Raw genomic sequence first — 24,035 nt, forward strand, 5'->3', positions numbered from 1 at the left:
TTCATGGCTAAGGCGGGACTAAAACTCTCCCATCTCCTGGTGATTGGCTCAAAGTCACCTAGCTGCCTTTCATGGCTAAGGCGGGACTAGAACTCACTGTCTCCTGGTGATTGGCCCAAAGTCACCTAGTTAGCTTTCATGGTTAAGATGAGGCTAGAACTCTCCATCGCCTGGTGATTGGCCCAAAGTCACCTTGTTGGCTTTTATAGCTAAGGCGGGACTAGAACTCACCGTCTCCTGGTGATTGGCCCAAAGTCTTCCAACCAGCTTTCATGCCTAAGGTAAGATAGAACTCCCGGTTTCCAGGTTTCAAGCCTGGCGCCTTCCCCGAATCCAAACCACGTCTCCAGGTCCGCCCAGCTCCATCCCTCCCGATGTTCTCCTCCGCAGAGTGCCACGACCAGGCCACGAAAGCGATCCAGCCGGCGTAAGGGCAGCCAGAAGAAGCAACTGGTGGACAATCAGCTTGAGAAGCTCCTGCAGAGACGGCGGCGTATAGTTGACCAGGCGCCGGTCATGACCAAGCCCTCCATCCCAGCTGCAGACCAGGGGCTCCTGCCTCCTGTCCCCGGGGCCAGGGGAGAAGACCACGCAGCTTCACCCGTGAGGCTCCCAAGGGGCCTCCAGCCCAACCAGTCAGAGTCCCCGGAGACTAGCAAAGGTCTACCAGGTAGGAACCGGTGTGCTGGACTACCCTCACGGATTGGATGATTTTTTGCCATGCGCACTTCAGTTTGAGGTCTCTCGTCCCACAGAAGACAATTTCTGGGTGTCCTGTGGATGGGAAAACAGATGCATGTGTGAATCCATCCGCGGGCCCGTATGTTATCGAGTGTGGGGTGGCCGTTTCAGAGCTTCCTTGCAGAATATTCAGGAAGAAGATAATTCCTACAGTAGGGATCAGTCAATATTTTAGGACCTGTGGACTTCAACAAAGCTGGCTCAGGAATTCTGGGAGTTGAAGTCCACAGGTCCTAAAGTTGCCATAGTGGCCCGCCCGTCTTAGGCATTGGGGTCTCCACAGAAGCACCATCTCTGAACACACAACACAGGTTTAAAAAAGGAGCAGCGCTTTGATGTCACCGTTGTGGCCGCCATCTTGACTTTTTTGACCTACTCTGCAGTCCTTTCCTCCTGCCAACGGGATGCAAACTATTCTAAACTCAAAGCAGGCTTCGTGACTGTGTTGTGCAAGGCCACGCTTGGACCACTGGGTCCAGTTCTGGTTTGCCACAATCCCCCCCAAAAAGCGACTGAGATTCTGGAAAAAGTGCAGAGAAGAGCAACTAAGAGGATTAAAGGCCTGGAGACTAAAACATGTGAGAAAGAGCCGGTTACCGCTAGTTTAATGAAAAGAGGGACTACCAGGGGGAAACAGGATAGCAGTCTTCCAGTATCTCAGGGGCTGCCCCAAAGAAGAGGCAGTCAAGCTATTCTCCAAGGCGCCTGAAGGCAGGACAAGAAGCAACGGATGGAAACTCATCAAGGAGAGAAGCAACCTAGAATGAAGGAGAAACTTCCTAACAGGGAGGTCAATTAACCAGTAGAACTGCTTGCCACTGGAAGTTGTGGGTGCTTCATCACTGGAGATTTTAAAGGAGAGACTCGACAGTCACCTGTCTGAAATGGTCTAGGGCACAGGTCGGCAACCTGCGGCTCCGGAGCCACATGCGACTCTTTTGAGCCTTCCCCTGTAGCTCCCAGCCTCCTCTGCCATTTGCAGAGAGAGGCAGTTGCGCTTCCCTGCTTCGCTCTCTCTCTCTCTCTCTCTCTCTCTCTCTCTCTCTCTCTCTCTGTGTGTGTGTGTGTAAAAGAGAGTGCACTCACAGTGTTCTCCGAGGAGCTGAAAAGCTTTTGGGGCGAGGCTCCTCCCTTTGCTGCGTCTCTGCAGGAAGCAGGAAGGCGAGGAGAGAGCTAGCTAGCCCAGCTATGAGCTGGCTCAGGAATTCTGGGAGTTGAAGTCCATGAGTCATAAAAGAGCCGAGGTTGCCTACCCTTGCCCTAGGCCAGAGATAGGCAACCTTGGCTCTTTTATGACTGGTGGACTTCAACTCCCAGCATTCCTGAGCCAGCCACGCTGAGGGGAAAGGGAGAGGTTTCCAAGCTGAGCCAGGCTGGCTGAGGAATTCTGGGAGTTGAAGTCTACCAGTCATAAAAGAGCCAAGGTTGCCTATCTCTGGCCTAGGCCTAGGCCGCTTTATGACTCGTGGACTTCAACTCCCAGAATTCCTGAGCCAGCCATGCTGAGGGGAAAGGGAGAGGTTTCCAAGCTGAGCCACGCTGGCTCAGGAATTCTGGGAGTTGAAGTTCATGAGTCAAGAAGGGGCCTAGGCCAGTGGTAGGCAAGCTTGGCTCTTTTGTGACTGGTGGACTTCAACTCCCAGAATTCCTCAGCCTGGCACGCTGGCTGAGGAATTTTGGGAGTTGAAGTCCACTCCTGTTAAAGTTTATATCAGGTGTCTTCCCACTTGGCCCTTTGATGACTTGTGGACTTCAACTCCCAGAATTCCTCAGCCAGGCACGCTGGCTGAGGAATTCTGAGAGTTGAAGTCCACTCCTCTTAGTCTATATCCGGGGTCTTCCAACTTGGCCCTTTGATGACTTGTGGACTTCAACTCCCAGAATTCCTCAGCCAGGCACGCTGGCTGAGGAATTTTGGGAGTTGAAGTCCACTCCTGTTAAAGTTTATATCAGGGGTCTTCCCACTTGGCCCTTTGATGACTTGTGGACTTCAACTCCCAGAATTCCTCAGCCAGGCACGCTGGCTGAGGAATTCTGAGAGTTGAAGTCCACTCCTCTTAGTCTATATCCGGGGTCTTCCAACTTGGCCCTTTGATGACTTGTGGACTTCAACTCCCAGAATTCCTCAGCCAGGCACCCCTAGCCTTCCTGTCCTGGGAGATCTTCTCCCCAGGGATTCAGCTGCAGGGCTTTGGACTCCGGCAGGTGAAGGACCTGGAGACCCAGCTGGCGGAACGGCCACTGCCAGAGGAGCTGGCCAGGCTGCAGGCCACATTGGCCACAGCCGAGGAAGGAAAGGCACACCTGGAGCAGCGACTTCTCCGGGCAGAGGAGAAATGCGCCAGCCTGGAGCGAAAAGGTCAGAGGTTTGCTGGTCTGGCGTGGAGTCCAAGGACTTTGGGGGGAAGGAGATGCGAAAGAGGAGCACACCCAGAGCAAAGTGCCCTTGCTGGACCACAGGCTGGCCAGAGACACTTCAGCCTGGCCTGTTATGGGGAAAACCGCTGCAGGTCAGCTCAAGAGTTTGGATAACCCTCCGAGACTTTTGGGGGTCCTGGGTGCCCTCTGAGCTGGGTGGTGTCTTTGCAGACATTTCGTGACCCAGCTAGGTAACCTCATCAGTGCAATCGTTGAGAAATGAAATGTCGGAAGGAAAGCCACCAAGCTCAGAGAGCGCCAAGGAGGCCAAAGTCATTTCCTTCCCTTCTCCCTCCTCCTTTCCACATCCTCCCCCCTTCTAGCACTGGTGATGTTACCTAGTTGGGTCATGAAATGTATGCAAGAAAACAACCCAGCTCAGAGACACCAAAGACCCCACAGTCCTCCTCCTCCTCTTTCTCCTCCTCCTCCTCCTCCTCCCTGCAAACACTACTCCCTTCTAGCCCTGATGCTATTACCTAGTTTGGTCATGAAATGTCTGCAAGAAAGCCACTAAGCTCAGAGAGCATGAAGGAGTTCTAGTCTTCTTCCTCCTCCTCCTCCTCCTCCTCCTCCGTCTTCTTCCTCCTCCTCCTCCTCCTCTTCTTCTTCTTCTTCTTCTTCTTCTCCCTCTTCTCCTTCTCCTCCTCCTCCTCCTGTCTTCTTCCTCCTCCTCCTCTTCTTCTTCTTCTTCTTCTTCTTCTTCTTCTCCTCCCTCTTCTCCTTCTCCTTCTCCTCCTCCTCCTCCTCCTCCTCCTCCTTCTTCTTCTCCTCCCTCTTCTCCTTCTCCTCCTCCTCCTCCTCCTCCTCCTTCTTCTTCTCCTCCCTCTTCTCCCTCCTCCTCCTCCTCCTCCTCCTCCTCCTCCTTCTCTTCTCCTTCTCCTCCTCCTCCTCCTCCTCCTTTCTTCTTCTTCTTCTTCCCCTCCTCCTCCTCCTCCGTCTTCTTCTTCTTCTTCTTCTTCTTCTTCTTCTTCTTCTTCTTCTTCTTCTTCTTCTTCTTCTTCTTCTCCTCCTCCTCCTCCTCCTCCCTCTTCTCCTTCTCCTTCTCCTCCTTCTCCCCTCTTCTTCTTCTTCTTCTTCTTCTTCTCCTCCTCCTCCTCCTCCTCCTCCTCCCCCCCCCTTAAAGTAATGAAACCTCTGCAAGAAATCCACCAAGCTCAGAGAGCACCAAGCTAAAAACATTCTCCTAAAAATATTGGTATCCGAGACTTGGTAAGGGAGGACGAGGGGACCCCAATAAATTGCTGCCAACGAAGCAAGACCCCCCCACACACACACTCTGGTCGGGTCCTCACCCCACAGAAAGCCACGTGCCCGAGGTCTGGCCTCCTAAACGCTTGCCTTCTCTTGCAGTGAAAGCCCTGGAGGAGGGGGCTCAGCCCCCCGACGCCCCAGAGGAGAGCCCGGTGGTCCCGGTCCCCCCGCCACCCCCTCTGCCCCCTCCCACCTTCCCTGCAAAGGCCGAGTAAGTCTCTGACTCCCCCCCCCAACCCTCAAAAGTGGGGCTGGTAGCTTCTCATCCTTCCGTTCAGCCACGTTGGCCGGGAACACGGAGGGGCCGTTTTCCTCCCACCCGGAAGGCAGCAACCTTGTCCAGGTTCTACAGGTGGTCCTCGAATTACAACCATTTTGCTTAGCGCCCATTCACAGTTACGACGGGCACTGAAACAAAGGGCTAAAATTCGTTTTCCAACCTGCCGACTGTTGCAACATTTTCCCCATTGTCATTTAGTCAAAATTCAGATATTTGGCAACCGACTCCTACTTACGACGGTCGCAGCGTCCCCCGGGGGGGAGAGTCATGTGATCGATCCCCTTTGGTGGCCTTCTGACAAGCGGAGTCAATGGGGGGGGGGGAAGCCGGATCCGCTTAACAACCGGGTTACTCACTTAACAACTGCAGTGGGTTCACTTAACAATTCTGGCGAGCAAGGTCGTAAAACGGGGCAAAATGTCTCGCTTGACAAATATCTCACTTAGCGACGGAAATGTGGGGCTCCGTTGTCGTCGTAGGCCGAGGACCATGCACTGTTGCTAGGCATCCCAGAAGAGCTGAATACGACAAGATCAAGGCCTTTAGAGGTTTGGGGGGGGGGAAGTGATGCTAGTGTGTGTGTGTGTGTGTGTGTGTGTGTGTGTGTGCACCCGTTCTGATGGGAAGCAAGATGGGGGTCTCTTCTCTGAAACAGCCCATTTCCCCTTCCTCCAATCCAAAAGACCCCCCCCCCAAATGAAGGGGGGGTGTTCTGGACCAATTAGTTAGATGGATCTGTATGTTTGAATGTTTGGCATTTATTGGGTTAAGCACTGTCTCCTTAAGAGATGGCTTATGGGTAATGTAGTTTAGCTATTCAGTTATCTTAAAAGAATTGAACCACCAATATTCCCATTTTAGGCCAAAGTCCCTTTTCCCAGTTTCAGCCAGTCCGGATTCCTGAGTCACCCAGGACTGGGCAGCTGGTCACCCCCGGGGAGGGGGGGCACTAGGGGGCTTCTGGGCAATCCGGGTCTGCTTCCTTTTGCTACGGAGAGTCCTCAGCTTACGACCGCAATTGAGTCCAAAATTTCCGTCGCTAAGCGAGACAGTTGTTAAGTGAGTTTTGCCTCACTTTATGACCTTTCCTGCCATTTTCAAGCTGATCCCTGCAGTCGTTAAGTGGGCCACACAGTTGTTAAGTGAATCCAGCTTCCCCCACTGACTCTGCTGGTCGCAAAAGGGGATCGCCTGACCCCCAAGGTGTGTAACCGTCACAAAGAATTGCCCAGCAGGCGAATTTTGACCACATGGCGGTAAACAGGCCGCAACGGTGGGAAGTAGGAAAACTGGTCCTTTTTTAGGGCTGTTGCATCTTCCAACGGTCATTAAATGGACAGTTGTAAGTCGAGGCCTAGCTGTAGCTCCCCAGCGTGCCTGCTGAGAGGCTTTCCTAGTGGTGCCCCATCCTTTCTTTGGGAGCAGCCAGAAGCACCAGGTGCTGCCCCCCCTGGGACGCAGGTGGCCAGGAGTGCTGGGTGAAGCCGGGGGGGGGGAGTTCTGGGGGGGAGGGGACTGCAGGGCAGGGAAGTTGGACCCCAGCTGGAAGGGGGGGGAACATCTGGAAAAGCTTGACCTTCCCCCTTTCCCTGCAGCCCCCTGATGGCCCTTCGGGAGAGGAAAGGCGCACAGCAGACAAAAAGGGGTAAGTGGGCAAGGGGGAAGCCAGGACCCCTGGCACTTGGCCCCAACACCCCCTCCCCCATGGATGGGGGATGGGATTGTTCAGAAAGTCTCCCCAAGGAGAGCCTTCTTCTGCTCTCATAACCTGGATGGATGGATGGATGAAGAAGGAAAAAAGGAAGGAAGGAAAGAAGGAAGGAAAGAAGAAAGGAAGGAAGGTAAAAAGGAAAAAGTGAGTGAGGAAGGAAGGAAGGAAAGAAGGAAAAGGAAAACGTGAGGAACGAAGGAAAAAGGAAAGGGAACAAGGAAGGAAAAGGAAAAAGTGAATGAGGAAGGAAGGAAGGAAAGAAGGGAAGAAGGAAGGAAGGAAGGAAAAGGAAAAAGTGAATGAGGAAGGAAGGAAAGAAGGGAAGAAGGGAAGAAGGAAGGAAGGAAAAGTGAATGAGGAAGGAAGGAAAGAAGGGAAGAAGGGAAGAAGGAAGAAAGGAAGGAAGGAAGGAAGAAAAAGGAAAAAGTGAGTGAGGAAGGAAGGAAGGAAAGAAGAAAAGAAGGAAGGAAGGAAGGAAGGAAGGAAGGAAGGAAGGAAGGAAGGAAGGAAGGAAAAGGAAAAAGTGAGTGAGGAAGGAAGGAAGGAAAGAAATAAAGGAAAAGGGAAGAAGGAAGGAAAACGAAAAAGTGAATGAGGAAGGAAGGAAAGAAGGAAGGAAGGAAGGAAGGAAAAAGAAAAAGTGAATGAGGAAGGAAGGAAAGAAGGGAAGAAGGAAGGAAGGAAAAGTGAATGAGGAAGGAAGGAAGGGAAGAAGGGAAGAAGGAAGAAAGGAAGGAAGGAAGGAAGGAAAAGGAAAAAGTGAGTGAGGAAGGAAGGAAGGAAAGAAGAAAAGAAGGAAGGAAGGAAGGAAGGAAGGAAGGAAGGAAGGAAGGAAGGAAGGAAAAGGAAAAAGTGAGTGAGGAAGGAAGGAAAGAAGAAAAGGAAGGAAGGAAGGAAGGAAAAGGAAAAAGTGAGTGAAGAAGGAAGGAAAGAAATAAAGGAAAGAAGGGAAGAAGGAAGGAAAAAGAAAAAGTGAGTGAGGAAAGAAGGGAAGAAGGAAGGAAGGAAGGAAGGAAGGAAGAAGGAAAATTATAAAATTAGGAAGCCTCCATGTTTTGAGACAGCACAGATAGTCCTGCACTTATGGTCACAAATGAGCCAAAAATTTCTGTTGCTAAGGAAGACAGTTTTGAAGACAGTTTGGCCCCATTTTTACGACCTTCCTTGCCATAGTTGTTAAGTGAATCACAGCAGTAGCTAAATCAGTCACCCGGTTGTGAAGTGAACCGGGCTTCTCCCATTTGACTTCGCCTATCAGAAGGTCGCAAAAGGGATCAAGTGACACCCCCGCCTCAGGGAGGCTGCGACCGTCATAAACACGAGTCAGTCGCCAAGCATCTGAATTTTGATATCATGACCATGGGAGATGCTGTAATGGTCATAAGTGTGAGAACGGGCCCTAAATCCCCTTTTCCAGTGCCGTTGCAACTTTGAACGGTCACTAAATGAACCGTCGTAAGTCGAGGACAGCCTGTATATTAGGAAATACCGACTTACTAGTAAATCGGAGGGCCGATTTGTCCTCTCCCTGTGGGCAGGAGACCTCCGCTCGGACGAGGCCGTGGCCAAAGCCCTGGAGGAGATGATGGGCCGGATCAAGGGCGGAGTGGCGCTGCGGCCAGTGAGGCGGGGGGCCGAGTCCCCCTCCCAGGTAAGGCGAGGCCAGGGAGGGGGTCACAGGCTGGAGGGGAAAGGCAGGGGGGAAGCAGTCAAGGCGCCCACAAAATCCCACCGCGGTTCAGCCAAGTCAGGTAGTCCTCGACTTACGGCCACAATTGAGCCTAACACATTGCTAAGCGAGAGAAAGGCAGCTTTGCTCCGTTTTACGGCCTTTCTTGCCACAGTTCTTGTGTGAATCCCTGCGGCTGTCAATTTTAGCAACACGATTGTTAAGGGAATCACGTTTCCCCCCCCCCCCCCGCCGCCAAAGGGGATCACGTGCCACACACAACCCCGGGATGCCGCGCCCGTCATAAATCCGAGTCCGTTGCCAAGCGTCTTGGATTTTGATCACCTGACCGCGGGGACGCTGCAACGGGATTGTGTGAACCAAACGGTCCCATTTTCAGGGCCGTCGTAACTTTGGATGGGCACTAAATGCGGCCGTTGTAAGCCGAGGACTGCCTGTGTTTTCACGCCCTCTTCGGCATGGGGGGATGGCTGAGGAATTGTGAGAAGGCCACAATGTGGCAACCCCCCGTGGATTGTGGAACAGGGGTGGGTCTCTTCGGGGTCCCTCTTCCAAACGGCGTCCGAGCGAAGCGCCAGCTAACCGGATTTACCCCCCCCCCATTTTTCTCTTAGCCCCCGTCTGCCGCGGTGAACAAGCGGAGGAGCGCGGCCGTGGAGCTGCAAGACCTGCTGGTGAGAGTCAATTGTGGGTTTGTGTGTGTGCAAGACCTCGAGGGCAGCAGCTGACACAGGGAGTCCTCAATTTACGACAGTTTGTTTAGCGACCAACGTTACAAAGGCGCAGAAAAAAGCCACTTATGACCAATTTTCACACGACTCCCCAGGGTCACGTGATCAAAATTCAGACGCTGGACCACTGACTCACACTAACGACGGTCGCAATGTCCCGAGGTCGTGCGATTCCCCATCTGCCACAAGCAAAGTCAATGGGGGGAAGCCAGATTCGCTTAACGACCGTTTCACTAACTTAACGACCGCAGTGGTTCTCTTAAGGGCCAAAAAAGTCGTAAAATAGGGCAAAGCTCACTTAACGAATGTCTCTGGCTTAGCAACAGAAATTTTTTGGGGGGGGGGTCACTTGAGGTTGTAAATTGAGGACTACCTGCATGGGACATGGCCACTGTTGCATGCCACGTCCTCCTAGGACAGCAGGCACTGCGGAAGCCTTTGCCGCTCCCTCAGTTGGGGGAGCCTAGAAAGGGGTGGACGGCCCCTCAAAATACATTAGGAGAATCTCAAAAGCTGCTCACTCGTCCGCCAGCATGCATCCCCGTGGAAAGAGTGGCCCAGATGCTTCCTCTCCATCGTGGTGACATTGATTGCCGCCTCCGGCGCCAACTGGCTGCAAGAATCAAGCCACAACTGGCTTTCGTGGCTAAGGCGGGACTAGAACTCACCGTCTCCTGGTGATTGGCCCAAAGTCTCCCAACCTCCTTTCATGGCTATGGCGGGACTAGAACTCACTGTCTCCTGGTGATTGGGCCAGTCAGCCAACTGGCTTTCCTGCCTGAGGTGGGACTCACCGTCTCCTGGTGATTGGCCCAAAGTCACCTAGCTGCCTTTCATGGCTAAGGCAGGACTAGAACTCACCGTCTCCTGGTGATTGGCCAAAGTCACCTAGTTGGCTTTCATGGCTAAGGCGGGACTAGAACTCACCATCTCCTGGTGATTGGCCCAAAGTCACCTAGTTAGCTTTCATGGCTAAGGCGGGACTAAAACTCTCCCATCTCCTGGTGATTGGCTCAAAGTCACCTAGCTGCCTTTCATGGCTAAGGCGGGACTAGAACTCACTGTCTCCTGGTGATTGGCCCAAAGTCACCTAGTTAGCTTTCATGGTTAAGATGAGGCTAGAACTCTCCATCGCCTGGTGATTGGCCCAAAGTCACCTTGTTGGCTTTTATAGCTAAGGCGGGACTAGAACTCACCGTCTCCTGGTGATTGGCCCAAAGTCTTCCAACCAGCTTTCATGCCTAAGGTAAGATAGAACTCCCGGTTTCCAGGTTTCAAGCCTGGCGCCTTCCCCGAATCCAAACCACGTCTCCAGGTCCGCCCAGCTCCATCCCTCCCGATGTTCTCCTCCGCAGAGTGCCACGACCAGGCCACGAAAGCGATCCAGCCGGCGTAAGGGCAGCCAGAAGAAGCAACTGGTGGACAATCAGCTTGAGAAGCTCCTGCAGAGACGGCGGCGTATAGTTGACCAGGCGCCGGTCATGACCAAGCCCTCCATCCCAGCTGCAGACCAGGGGCTCCTGCCTCCTGTCCCCGGGGCCAGGGGAGAAGACCACGCAGCTTCACCCGTGAGGCTCCCAAGGGGCCTCCAGCCCAACCAGTCAGAGTCCCCGGAGACTAGCAAAGGTCTACCAGGTAGGAACCGGTGTGCTGGACTACCCTCACGGATTGGATGATTTTTTGCCATGCGCACTTCAGTTTGAGGTCTCTCGTCCCACAGAAGACAATTTCTGGGTGTCCTGTGGATGGGAAAACAGATGCATGTGTGAATCCATCCGCGGGCCCGTATGTTATCGAGTGTGGGGTGGCCGTTTCAGAGCTTCCTTGCAGAATATTCAGGAAGAAGATAATTCCTACAGTAGGGATCAGTCAATATTTTAGGACCTGTGGACTTCAACAAAGCTGGCTCAGGAATTCTGGGAGTTGAAGTCCACAGGTCCTAAAGTTGCCATAGTGGCCCGCCCGTCTTAGGCATTGGGGTCTCCACAGAAGCACCATCTCTGAACACACAACACAGGTTTAAAAAAGGAGCAGCGCTTTGATGTCACCGTTGTGGCCGCCATCTTGACTTTTTTGACCTACTCTGCAGTCCTTTCCTCCTGCCAACGGGATGCAAACTATTCTAAACTCAAAGCAGGCTTCGTGACTGTGTTGTGCAAGGCCACGCTTGGACCACTGGGTCCAGTTCTGGTTTGCCACAATCCCCCCCAAAAAGCGACTGAGATTCTGGAAAAAGTGCAGAGAAGAGCAACTAAGAGGATTAAAGGCCTGGAGACTAAAACATGTGAGAAAGAGCCGGTTACCGCTAGTTTAATGAAAAGAGGGACTACCAGGGGGAAACAGGATAGCAGTCTTCCAGTATCTCAGGGGCTGCCCCAAAGAAGAGGCAGTCAAGCTATTCTCCAAGGCGCCTGAAGGCAGGACAAGAAGCAACGGATGGAAACTCATCAAGGAGAGAAGCAACCTAGAATGAAGGAGAAACTTCCTAACAGGGAGGTCAATTAACCAGTAGAACTGCTTGCCACTGGAAGTTGTGGGTGCTTCATCACTGGAGATTTTAAAGGAGAGACTCGACAGTCACCTGTCTGAAATGGTCTAGGGCACAGGTCGGCAACCTGCGGCTCCGGAGCCACATGCGACTCTTTTGAGCCTTCCCCTGTAGCTCCCAGCCTCCTCTGCCATTTGCAGAGAGAGGCAGTTGCGCTTCCCTGCTTCGCTCTCTCTCTCTCTCTCTCTCTCTCTCTCTCTCTCTCTCTCTCTGTGTGTGTGTGTGTAAAAGAGAGTGCACTCACAGTGTTCTCCGAGGAGCTGAAAAGCTTTTGGGGCGAGGCTCCTCCCTTTGCTGCGTCTCTGCAGGAAGCAGGAAGGCGAGGAGAGAGCTAGCTAGCCCAGCTATGAGCTGGCTCAGGAATTCTGGGAGTTGAAGTCCATGAGTCATAAAAGAGCCGAGGTTGCCTACCCTTGCCCTAGGCCAGAGATAGGCAACCTTGGCTCTTTTATGACTGGTGGACTTCAACTCCCAGCATTCCTGAGCCAGCCACGCTGAGGGGAAAGGGAGAGGTTTCCAAGCTGAGCCAGGCTGGCTGAGGAATTCTGGGAGTTGAAGTCTACCAGTCATAAAAGAGCCAAGGTTGCCTATCTCTGGCCTAGGCCTAGGCCGCTTTATGACTCGTGGACTTCAACTCCCAGAATTCCTGAGCCAGCCATGCTGAGGGGAAAGGGAGAGGTTTCCAAGCTGAGCCACGCTGGCTCAGGAATTCTGGGAGTTGAAGTTCATGAGTCAAGAAGGGGCCTAGGCCAGTGGTAGGCAAGCTTGGCTCTTTTGTGACTGGTGGACTTCAACTCCCAGAATTCCTCAGCCTGGCACGCTGGCTGAGGAATTTTGGGAGTTGAAGTCCACTCCTGTTAAAGTTTATATCAGGTGTCTTCCCACTTGGCCCTTTGATGACTTGTGGACTTCAACTCCCAGAATTCCTCAGCCAGGCACGCTGGCTGAGGAATTCTGAGAGTTGAAGTCCACTCCTCTTAGTCTATATCCGGGGTCTTCCAACTTGGCCCTTTGATGACTTGTGGACTTCAACTCCCAGAATTCCTCAGCCAGGCACGCTGGCTGAGGAATTTTGGGAGTTGAAGTCCACTCCTGTTAAAGTTTATATCAGGGGTCTTCCCACTTGGCCCTTTGATGACTTGTGGACTTCAACTCCCAGAATTCCTCAGCCAGGCACGCTGGCTGAGGAATTCTGAGAGTTGAAGTCCACTCCTCTTAGTCTATATCCGGGGTCTTCCAACTTGGCCCTTTGATGACTTGTGGACTTCAACTCCCAGAATTCCTCAGCCAGGCACCCCTAGCCTTCCTGTCCTGGGAGATCTTCTCCCCAGGGATTCAGCTGCAGGGCTTTGGACTCCGGCAGGTGAAGGACCTGGAGACCCAGCTGGCGGAACGGCCACTGCCAGAGGAGCTGGCCAGGCTGCAGGCCACATTGGCCACAGCCGAGGAAGGAAAGGCACACCTGGAGCAGCGACTTCTCCGGGCAGAGGAGAAATGCGCCAGCCTGGAGCGAAAAGGTCAGAGGTTTGCTGGTCTGGCGTGGAGTCCAAGGAATTTGGGGGGAAGGAGATGCGAAAGAGGAGCACACCCAGAGCAAAGTGCCCTTGCTGGACCACAGGCTGGCCAGAGACACTTCAGCCTGGCCTGTTATGGGGAAAACCGCTGCAGGTCAGCTCAAGAGTTTGGATAACCCTCCGAGACTTTTGGGGGTCCTGGGTGCCCTCTGAGCTGGGTGGTGTCTTTGCAGACATTTCGTGACCCAGCTAGGTAACCTCATCAGTGCAATCGTTGAGAAATGAAATGTCGGAAGGAAAGCCACCAAGCTCAGAGAGCGCCAAGGAGGCCAAAGTCATTTCCTTCCCTTCTCCCTCCTCCTTTCCACATCCTCCCCCCTTCTAGCACTGGTGATGTTACCTAGTTGGGTCATGAAATGTATGCAAGAAAACAACCCAGCTCAGAGACACCAAAGACCCCACAGTCCTCCTCCTCCTCTTTCTCCTCCTCCTCCTCCTCCTCCCTGCAAACACTACTCCCTTCTAGCCCTGATGCTATTACCTAGTTTGGTCATGAAATGTCTGCAAGAAAGCCACTAAGCTCAGAGAGCATGAAGGAGTTCTAGTCTTCTTCCTCCTCCTCCTCCTCCTCCTCCTCCGTCTTCTTCCTCCTCCTCCTCCTCCTCTTCTTCTTCTTCTTCTTCTTCTTCTCCCTCTTCTCCTTCTCCTCCTCCTCCTCCTGTCTTCTTCCTCCTCCTCCTCTTCTTCTTCTTCTTCTTCTTCTTCTTCTTCTCCTCCCTCTTCTCCTTCTCCTTCTCCTCCTCCTCCTCCTCCTCCTCCTCCTTCTTCTTCTCCTCCCTCTTCTCCTTCTCCTCCTCCTCCTCCTCCTCCTCCTTCTTCTTCTCCTCCCTCTTCTCCTTCTCCTCCTCCTCCTCCTCCTCCTTTCTTCTTCTTCTTCTTCCCCTCCTCCTCCTCCTCCGTCTTCTTCTTCTTCTTCTTCTTCTTCTTCTTCTTCTTCTTCTTCTTCTTCTTCTTCTTCTTCTTCTTCTTCTTCTTCTTCTCCTCCTCCTCCTCCTCCTCCCTCTTCTCCTTCTCCTTCTCCTCCTTCTCCCCTCTTCTTCTTCTTCTTCTTCTTCTTCTCCTCCTCCTCCTCCTCCTCCTCCTCCCCCCCCCTTAAAGTAATGAAACCTCTGCAAGAAATCCACCAAGCTCAGAGAGCACCAAGCTAAAAACATTCTCCTAAAAATATTGGTATCCGAGACTTGGTAAGGGAGGACGAGGGGACCCCAATAAATTGCTGCCAACGAAGCAAGACCCCCCCACACACACACTCTGGTCGGGTCCTCACCCCACAGAAAGCCACGTGCCCGAGGTCTGGCCTCCTAAACGCTTGCCTTCTCTTGCAGTGAAAGTCCTGGAGGAGGGGGCTCAGCCCCCCGACGCCCCAGAGGAGAGCCCGGTGGTCCCGGTCCCCCCGCCACCCCCTCTGCCCCCTCCCACCTTCCCTGCAAAGGCCGAGTAAGTCTCTGACTCCCCCCCCCAACCCTCAAAAGTGGGGCTGGTAGCTTCTCATCCTTCCGTTCAGCCACGTTGGCCGGGAACACGGAGGGGCCGTTTTCCTCCCACCCGGAAGGCAGCAACCTTGTCCAGGTTCTACAGGTGGTCCTCGAATTACAACCATTTTGCTTAGCGCCCATTCACAGTTACGACGGGCACTGAAACAAAGGGCTAAAATTCGTTTTCCAACCTGCCGACTGTTGCAACATTTTCCCCATTGTCATTTAGTCAAAATTCAGATATTTGGCAACCGACTCCTACTTACGACGGTCGCAGCGTCCCCCGGGGGGGAGAGTCATGTGATCGATCCCCTTTGGTGGCCTTCTGACAAGCGGAGTCAATGGGGGGGGGGGAAGCCGGATCCGCTTAACAACCGGGTTACTCACTTAACAACTGCAGTGGGTTCACTTAACAATTCTGGCGAGCAAGGTCGTAAAACGGGGCAAAATGTCTCGCTTGACAAATATCTCACTTAGCGACGGAAATGTGGGGCTCCGTTGTCGTCGTAGGCCGAGGACCATGCACTGTTGCTAGGCATCCCAGAAGAGCTGAATACGACAAGATCAAGGCCTTTAGAGGTTTGGGGGGGGGGAAGTGATGCTAGTGTGTGTGTGTGTGTGTGTGTGTGTGTGTGTGTGCACCCGTTCTGATGGGAAGCAAGATGGGGGTCTCTTCTCTGAAACAGCCCATTTCCCCTTCCTCCAATCCAAAAGACCCCCCCCCAAATGAAGGGGGGGTGTTCTGGACCAATCAGTTAGATGGGTCTGTATGGTTGAATGTTTGGCATTTATTGGGTTAAGCACTGTCTCCTTAAGAGATGGCTTATGGGTAATGTAGTTTAGCTAGTCTGTCTCCTTAAGAGATGGCTTATGGGTAATGTAGTTTAGCTATTCAGTTATCTTAAAAGAATTGAACCGCCAATATTCCCATTTTAGGCCAAAGTCCGTTTTCCCAGTTTCAGCCAGTCCGGATTCCTGAGTCACCCAGGACTAGGCAGCTGGTCACCCCCGGGAAGGGGGGGCACTAGGGGGTTTCTGGGCAGTCCGGGTCTGCTTCCTTTTGCTATGTAGAGTCCTCAGTTTACGACCGCAATCGAGTCCAAAATTTCTGTCGCTAAGCGAGACAGTTGTGAGTTTTGCCTCACTTTACGACCTTCCCTGCCGTTTTCAAGCTGATCCCTGCAGTCGTTAAGTGGGCCACACAGTTGTTAAGTGAATCCAGCTTCCCCCACTGACTCTGCTGGTCGCAAAAGGGGATCGCCTGACCCCCAAGGTGTGTAACCGTCACAAAGAATTGCCCAGCATGCGAATTTTGACCACGTGGCGATAAACAGGCCGCAACGGTGGGAAGTAGGAAAACTGGTCCTTTTTCAGGGCTGTTGCATCTTCCAACGGTCATTAAATGGACGGTTGTAAGTCGAGGCTAACTGTAGCTCCCCAGTGTGCTTGCCGAGAGGCTTTCCTAGTGGTGCCCCATCCTTTCTTTGGGAGCAGCTAGAAGCACCAGGTGCTGCCCCCCCTGGGACGCAGGTGGCCAGGAGTGCTGGGTGAAGCCGGGGGGGGAGTTCTGGGGGGGAGGGGGCTGCAGGGCAGGGAAGTTGGACCCCAGCTGGAAGGGGGGGGGAACATCTGGAAAAGCTTGACCTTCCCCCTTTCCCTGCAGCCCCCTGATGGCCCTTCGGGAGAGGAAAGGCGCACAGCAGACAAAAAGGGGTAAGTGGGCAAGGGGGAAGCCAGGACCCCTGGCACTTGGCCCCAACACCCCCTCCCCCCTGGATGGGGGATGGGATTGTTCAGAAAGTCTCCCCAAGGAGAGCCTTCTTCTGCTCTCATAACCTGGATGGATGGATGGATGAAGAAGGAAAAAAGGAAGGAAGGAAAGAAGAAAGGAAGGAAGGTAAAAAGGAAAAAGTGAGTGAGGAAGGAAGGAAGGAAAGAAGGAAAAGGAAAACGTGAGGAACGAAGGAAAAAGGAAAGGGAACAAGGAAGGAAAAGGAAAAAGTGAATGAGGAAGGAAGGAAGGAAAGAAGGGAAGAAGGAAGGAAGGAAGGAAAAGGAAAAAGTGAATGAGGAAGGAAGGAAAGAAGGGAAGAAGGGAAGAAGGAAGGAAGGAAAAGTGAATGAGGAAGGAAGGAAAGAAGGGAAGAAGGGAAGAAGGAAGGAAGGAAGAGTGAATGAGGAAGGAAGGAAGGGAAGAAGGGAAGAAGGAAGGAAGGAAGGAAAAGGAAAAAGTGAGTGAGGAAGGAAGGAAGGAAGGAAGGAAGGAAAAGGAAAAAGTGAGTGAAGAAGGAAGGAAAGAAATATAGGAAAGAAGGAAAGAAGGAAGGGAAATAAAGGAAAAGGGAAGAAGGAAGGAAAACAAAAAAGTGAATGAGGAAGGAAGGAAAGAAGGAAGGAAGGAAAAAGAAAAAGTGAGTGAGGAAAGAAGGGAAGAAGGAAGGAAGGAAGGAAGAAGGAAAATTATAAAACTAGGAAGCCTCCATGTTTTGAGACAGCACAGATAGTCCTGCACTTATGGTCACAAATGAGCCAAAAATTTCTGTTGCTAAGGAAGACAGTTTTGAAGACAGTTTGGCCCCATTTTTACGACCTTCCTTGCCATAGTTGTTAAGTGAATCACAGCAGTAGCTAAATCAGTCACCCGGTTGTGAAGTGAACCGGGCTACTCCCATTTAACTTCGCCTGTCAGAAGGTCGCAAAAGGGATCACGTGACACCCCCCCCCCGGGACGCTGCGACCGTCATAAACACGAGTCAGTCGCAAAGCGTCTGAATTTTGATATCATGACCATGGGAGATGCTGTAATGGTCATAAGTGTGAGAAAGGGCCCTAAATCCCCTTTTCCAGTGCCGTTGCAACTTTGAACAGTCACTAAATGAACCGTCGTAAGTCGAGGACAGCCTGTATATTAGGAAATACCGACTTACTAATAAATCGCAGGGCTGATTTGTCCTCTCCCTGTGGGCAGGAGACCTCCGCTCGGACGAGGCCGTGGCCAAAGCCCTGGAGGAGATGATGGGCCGGATCAAGGGCGGAGTGGCGCTGCGGCCAGTGAGGCGGGGGGCCGAGTCCCCCTCCCAGGTAAGGCGAGGCCAGGGAGGGGGTCACAGGCTGGAGGGGAAAGGCAGGGGGGAATCAGTCAAGGCGCCCACAAAATCCCACCACGGTTCAGCCAATTCAGGTAGTCCTCGACTTACGGCCACAATTGAGCCTAACACATTGCTAAGCGAGAGAAAGGCAGCTTTGCTCCGTTTTACGGCCTTTCTTGCCACAGTTCTTGTGTGAATCCCTGCGGCTGTCAATTTTAGCAACACGATTGTTAAGGGAATCACGTTTCCCCCCCCTCGCCAAAGGGGATCACGTGCCACACACAACCCCGGGATGCCACGCCCGTCATAAATCCGAGTCCGTTGCCAAGCGTCTTGGATTTTGATCACCTGACCGCGGGGACGCTGCAACGGGATTGTGTGAACCAAACGGTCCCATTTTCAGGGCCGTCGTAACTTTGGACGGGCACTAACTGCAGCCGTTGTAAGCCGAGGACTGCCTGTGTTTTCACGCCCTCTTCAGCACGGGGGGAAGGCTGAGGAATTGCGAGAAGGCCACAATGTGGCAACCTCCCGTGGATTGTGGAACAGGGGTGGCTCTCCTCGAGGTCCCTCTTCCAAACGGCGTCCGAGCGAAGCGCCAGCTAACTGGATTTACCCCCCCCATTTTTCTCTTAGCCCCCGTCTGCCACGGCGAACAAGTGGAGGAGCGCGGCCGTGGAGCTGCAAGACCTGCTGGTGAGAGTCAATTGTGGGTTTGTGTGTGTGCACGACCACGAGGGCAGCAGCTGACGCAGGGAGTCCTCAATTTACGACAGTTTGTTTAGTGACCAACGTTACAAAGGCGCAGAAAAAAGCCACTTATGACCAATTTTCATACGACTCCCCAGGGTCACGTGATCAAAATTCAGACGCTGGACCACTGACTCACACTAACGACGGTCGCAATGTCCCGAGGTCGTGCGATTCCCCATCTGCCACAAGCAAAGTCAATGGGGGGAAGCCAGATTCGCTTAACGACCGTTTCACTAACTTAACGACCGCAGTGGTTCTCTTAAGGGCCAAAAAAAGTCGTAAAATAGGGCAAAGCTCACTTAACAAATGTCTCTGGCTTAGCAACAGAAATTTTTTTGGGGGGGGGGTCACTTGAGGTTGTAAATTGAGGACTACCTGCATGGGACATGGCCACTGTTGCATGCCACGTTCTCCTAGGACAGCAGGCACTGCGGGAGCCTTTGCCGCTCCCTCAGTTGGGGGAGCCTAGAAAGGGGCGGACGGCCCCTCAAAATACATGAGGAGAATCTCAAAAGCTGCTCACTCGTCCGCCAGCGTGCATCCCCGTGGAAAGAGTGGCCCAGACGCTTCCTCTCCATTGTGGTGACATTGATTGCCGCCTCCAGCGCCAATTGGCTGCAAGAGTCAAGCCACAACTGGCTTTCATGGCTAAGGCGGGACTAGAACTCACCGTCTCCTGGTGATTGGGCCAGACAACTGGCTTTCCTGCCTGAGGTGGGGCTAGAACTCACCGTCTCCTGGTGATTGGCCCAAAGTCACCTAGTTAGCTTTCATGGTTAAGGTGGGGCTAGAAATCACCGTCTCCTGGTGATTGGCCCAAAGTCACCTAGCTGCCTTTCATGGCTAAGGCAGGACTAGAACTCACCGTCTCCTGGTGATTGGCCCAAAGTCACCTAGTTAGCTTTCATGGTTAAGGTGGGACTAGAACTCACCGTCTCCTGGTGATTGGCCCAAAGTCACCTAGTTAGCTTTCATGGTTAAGGTGGGACTAGAACTCACTGTCTCCTGGTGATTGGCCCAAAGTCACCTAGTTAGCTTTCATGGCTAAGGCGGGACTAGAACTCACCGTCTCCTGGTGATTGGCCCAAAGTCACCTAGTTAGCTTTCATGGCTAAGGCGGGACTAGAACTCTCCATTGCCTGGTGATTGGCCCAAAGTCACCTAGTTGGCTTTCATGGCTAAGGCGGGACTAGAACTCTGCATCGCCTGGTGATTGGCCCAAAGTCACCTCGTTGGCTTTCATGGCTAAGGTGGGACTAGAACTCACTGTCTCCTGGTGATTGGGCCAGACAATTGGCTTTCCTGCCTGAGGTGGGACTAGAACTCACTGTCTTCTGGTGATTGGCCCAAAGTCACCTGGTTGGCTTTCATGGCTAAGGCGGGACTAGAACTCTCCATCGCCTGGTGATTGGCCCAAAGTCACCTCGTTGGCTTTCATGGCTAAGGTGGGACTAGAACTCACTGTCTCCTGGTGATTGGGCCAGACAATTGGCTTTCCTGCCTGAGGTGGGACTAGAACTCACTGTCTTCTGGTGATTGGCCCAAAGTCACCTGGTTGGCTTTCATGGCTAAGGCGGGACTAGAACTCACAGTCTCCTCGTGATTGGCCCAAAGTCATCTAGTTGGCTTTCATGGCTAAGGCGGGACTAGAACTCTCCATCGCCTGGTGATTGGCCCAAAGTCACCTTGTTGGCTTTTATAGCTAAGGCGGGACTAGAACTCACCGTCTCCTGGTGATTGGCCCAAAGTCTTCCAACCAGCTTTCATGCCTAAGGTAAGACTAGAACTCCCGGTTTCCAGGTTTCAAGCCTGGCGCCTTCCCCGAATCCAAACCGCGTCTCCAGGTCCGCCCAGCTCCATCCCTCCCGATGTTCTCCTCCGCAGAGTGCCACGAGCAGGCCACGGAAGCGATCCAGCCGGCGTAAGGGCAGCCAGAAGAAGCAACTGGTGGACCATCAGCTTGAGAAGCTCCTGCAGAGACGGCGGCGTATAGTTGACCAGGCGCCGGTCCTGACCGAGCCCTCCATCCCAGCTGCAGACCAGGGGCTCCTGCCTCCTGTCCCCGGGGCCAGGGGAGAAGACCACGCAGCTTCACCCGTGAGGCTCCCAAGGGGCCTCCAGCCCAACCAGTCAGAGTCCCCGGAGACTAGCAAAGGTCTACCAGGTAGGAACCGGTGTGCTGGACTACCCTCACGGATTGGATGATTTTTTGCCATGCGCACTTCAGTTTGAGGTCTCTCGTCCCACAGAAGACAATTTCTGGGTGTCCTGTGGATGGGAAAACAGATGCATGTGTGAATCCATCCACGGTCCCGTGTGTTATCGAGTGTGGGGTGGCCGTTTCAGAGCTTCCTTGCAGAATATTCAGGAAGAAGATAATTCCTACAGTAGGGATCAGTCACTATTTTAGGACCTGTGGACTTCAACTCCCAGAATTCCTGAGCCAGCTTTGCTGGCTCAGGAATTCTGGGAGTTGAAGTCCACAGGTCCTAAAGTTGCCATAGTGGCCCGCCCCTGTCCTAGGCACTGGGGTCTCCACAGAAGCACCATCTCTGAACACACAACACAGGTTTAAAAAAGGAGCAGCGCTTTGATGTCACCGTTGTGGCCGCCATCTTGACTTTTTTGACCTACTCTGCAGTCCCTTCCTCCTGCCAACGGGATGCAAACTATTCCAAACTCAAAGCACGCTTCGTGACTGTGTTGCACAAGGCCACGCTTGGACCACTGGGTCCAGTTCTGGTTTGCCACAATTCCCCCCAAAAAAGAGATTGAGATTCTGGAAAAAGTGCAGAGAAGAGCAACTAAGAGGATTAAAGGCCTGGAGACTAAAACATGTGAGAAAGAGCCGGTTACCGCTAGTTTAATGAAAAGAGGGACTACCAGGGGGAAACAGGATAGCAGTCTTCCAGTATCTCAGGGGCTGCCCCAAAGAAGAGGCAGTCAAGCTATTCTCCAAGGCGCCTGAAGGCAGGACAAGAAGCAACGGATGGAAACTCATCAAGGAGAGAAGCAACCTAGAATGAAGGAGAAACTTCCTAACAGGGAGGTCAATTAACCAGTGGAACTGCTTGCCACCGGAAGTTGTGGGTGCTTCATCACTGGAGATTTTAAAGGAGAGACTCGACAGTCACCTGTCTGAAATGGTCTAGGGCACAGGTCGGCAACCTGCGGCTCCGGAGCCGCATGCGACTCTTTTGAGCCTTCCCCTGTAGCTTCCAGCCTCCTCTGCCATTTGCAGAGAGAGACAGAGAGGCAGTTGCGCTTCCCTGCTTCTCTCTCTGTCTGTCTGTGTGTGTGTGTGTGTGTGTGTGTGTGTGTAAAAGAGAGTGCACTCACAGTGTTCTCCGAGGAGCTGAAAAGCTTACTGGGCGGAGCTCCTCCCTTTGCTGCGTCTCTGCAGGAAGCAGGAAGGGGAGGAGAGAGCTAGCTAGCCCAGCTATGCTGGCTCAGGAATTCTGGGAGTTGAAGTCCATGAGTCATAAAAGAGCCGAGGTTGCCTACCCCTGGTCTAGGGCAAGGGTAGGCAACCTTGGCTCTTTTATGACTCATGGACTTCAACTCCCAGAATTCCTGAGCCAGCCATGCTGAGGGGAAAGGGAGAGTTTCCAAGCTGAGCCATGTTGGCTCAGGAATTCTGGGAGTTGAAGTCCCCAAGTCATAAAAGAGCCAAGTTGCCTATCTCTGGCCTAGGCCTAGGCTGCTTTATGATTCATGGACTTAAACTCCCAGAATTCCTGAGCCAGCATGGCTCAGCTTGGAAACCTCTCCCTTTCCCCTCAGCATGGCTGGCTCAGGGATTCTGGGAGTTGAAGTCCACCAGTCATAAAAGAGCCAAGGTTGCCCACCCCTGGCCTAGGGCTAGGCCGCTTTATGACTGGTGGACTTCAACTCCCAGAATCCCTGAGCCAGCCATGCTGAGGGGAAAGGGAGAGGTTTCCAAGCTGAGCCAGGCTGGCTCAGGAATTCTGGGAGTTGAAGTTCACGAGTCAAGAAGGGGCCTAGGCCAGTGGTAGGCAAGCTTGGCTCTTTTATGTCTGGTGGACTTCAACTCCCAGAATTCCTGAGCCAGCATGGTTCAGCTTGGAAACCATACTTTCCCCTCAGCATGGCTGGCTGAGGAATTCTGGGAGTTGAAGTCCACCAGACATAAAAGAGCCAAGGTTGCCTACCTCTGGTATAGGGCAAAAGTCCGCAACCTTAACACCTTGAAGACTTGTGGATTTCAGCTCCCAGAATTCCTCAGCCAGCCTAGACAAGTCCACAAGTCTTCAAGTTGTCAAGGTGGCAGACCCCTGGTATAGGGGCTCCTGCTTGAGCAGGGGGTTGGACTAGATGACCTCCAAGGTTCCTTCCACCTCCAGGCTTCTCTGGTTTCTGTCCGATCTCTTTGACCTCGTCTCACCTGGTTCTTTCCTCTTCATCTCTTAAGGTGAAGCTGACCAGCTGACCGCAGGAGCCCCCGTGCACCCCAGGCCGAAGATTGCGGAGGTGGCTTGGCTGTAACCACAGGCAGCGTCCCTTCCGGTCAGCAAAAGGACCGGCTCCATCCACCGAGGACCTTGCTCAGCCCAAAGGGGAACAGCTGCTTGGGAGTCTTCCAGCTGTTAGGATGCAATTTCCCACTCCAGTTGCATTATGGGTAGTCCTCAGGTGACAACCACTGGTTTAGTGATCGTTTGAAGTTACAACAGCAATAAAAAGAACAACTTACAAGCCAGGACTCTCGCAGCGTCCCTCCATAATGGGATCAAAATTGGCACACTTGGCAACCGGCCTGGATTTACGAGGGTGGCCTGAGCCGGGCCAGGTCGGGGGGGGGGAACCCGCACGTAGCTGCATGGAAGGTGCCCATTTTTAAAATTTCTTTCTTATTTTATTCATTCATTCAATTTATCTGCTCCCCAACTCACTGTGACGACGACTCGGGACGTTCGACAGGCTGGAAAAAGGGTTAAAAAAAAAGAGAGAGAATGCAAAAGGATGGAAGTTTGGAAGATGAAAGAGGAAAGTTGAAATTACGGAGGACAAGCGCGGAAAGGGCCTCACCCATCTGGATACGACCCCGAGCCCAGCTTCCTGCCAGCAACTGGCGGGTTCCCCCGACCCTCTTGGGGTGGATGCGGGCCGTGCCAGGCAGAAGGGAGCCAGTGGTGCATTTTGCACGAGGCTTGGGGAGACAGTGGCCCCGGGGGGAAAAAAGAGTGTCACATCGGCGGTGGCCGCCTTCGCATGACGTCCCGAACCCGGACTTCGAGAGCGCCGAAGGAGGCAGCGTGTGGAGGACTGCAAAGCTTGGCGAGTTCAAGGCTTGGCTAATGGGGGGAGAGACGGTCGTGTGAATCCAACTCACGGGCAGGTCACTGCATTCCGGACAAAAGCTGGGACTTCTGTACCTGGCCTTGGGTGTCTCCCGTGGGAAGGCGGAAAGAGTCGTCCTCCTCCTTCCTCTTCCTCTCCTTTCTTCTACTTTTTTCCTCCTTCTTCCTCCTCCTCCCTCTCCCTCTTCTTCCCCTCCCCTCTCCCCCCTCCTACTTTTTCCTCCTCCTCCTTCCTCTTCCTCCTACCTCTCCCTCCTCCTCTACTTCCTCTCCCCTTCCTCCTCCCCCTCTTCTACTTCCTCTCCCTCTCCTTCCTCTTCTACTTCCCCCTCCCCCTCCCTCTCTTCTACTTCCTCCTCCTCCTACTTCTTCCTCCTTCCTCTTCTTCCTCCTCTACTTCCCTTCCCCTCCCCTCCCCCCTTCTACTTCTTCCTTCTCCTCCTTCTTCCT

The 24,035-nt window shown here is 53.1% G+C and overlaps 1 protein-coding gene and 1 long non-coding RNA gene across 6 annotated transcripts in view; one reads left to right on the plus strand and one right to left on the minus strand.

Annotated features, from left to right (window-relative positions):
• Positions 1 to 20,504, plus strand: part of LOC120303922 (shootin-1-like) — a 42,284-nt gene extending 21,780 nt beyond the window's left edge. The window contains exons 13-24 of one of the 5 annotated variants that reach the window (XM_039333869.1): positions 391 to 670; positions 4,513 to 4,624; positions 6,289 to 6,338; positions 7,943 to 8,055; positions 8,709 to 8,768; positions 10,181 to 10,460; positions 12,737 to 12,890; positions 14,273 to 14,384; positions 16,086 to 16,135; positions 17,391 to 17,503; positions 18,148 to 18,207; positions 20,149 to 20,504. In XM_039333869.1, coding sequence (XP_039189803.1) covers positions 391 to 670; positions 4,513 to 4,624; positions 6,289 to 6,338; positions 7,943 to 8,055; positions 8,709 to 8,768; positions 10,181 to 10,460; positions 12,737 to 12,890; positions 14,273 to 14,384; positions 16,086 to 16,135; positions 17,391 to 17,503; positions 18,148 to 18,207; positions 20,149 to 20,189 — 1,425 coding nt within the window. In that variant the 3' untranslated portion in view covers positions 20,190 to 20,504. Of the gene's footprint in view, positions 1 to 390; positions 671 to 2,946; positions 3,101 to 4,512; positions 4,625 to 6,288; positions 6,339 to 7,942; positions 8,056 to 8,708; positions 8,769 to 10,180; positions 10,461 to 12,736; positions 12,891 to 14,272; positions 14,385 to 16,085; positions 16,136 to 17,390; positions 17,504 to 18,147; positions 18,208 to 20,148 lie in introns of those variants that run through there. The other 4 variants (XM_039333867.1, XM_039333870.1, XM_039333868.1 and 1 more) reach the window with 4 other exon arrangements.
• LOC120303924 lies at positions 20,411 to 23,754 on the minus strand. Its single transcript, XR_005555556.1, has 3 exons — positions 23,618 to 23,754; positions 22,670 to 23,206; positions 20,411 to 20,532 (listed from the first exon to the last, which is right to left on the minus strand). It is a non-coding gene; the product is annotated as an uncharacterized LOC120303924 (long non-coding RNA).
• Positions 23,755 to 24,035: the final 281 nt, after the last annotated feature.

Source organism: Crotalus tigris, unplaced genomic scaffold (assembly GCF_016545835.1).
Source record: "Crotalus tigris isolate CLP2741 ecotype Arizona unplaced genomic scaffold, ASM1654583v1 scf7180000024513.1755786, whole genome shotgun sequence".
Taxonomy (NCBI): Eukaryota; Metazoa; Chordata; class Lepidosauria; order Squamata; family Viperidae; genus Crotalus; species Crotalus tigris.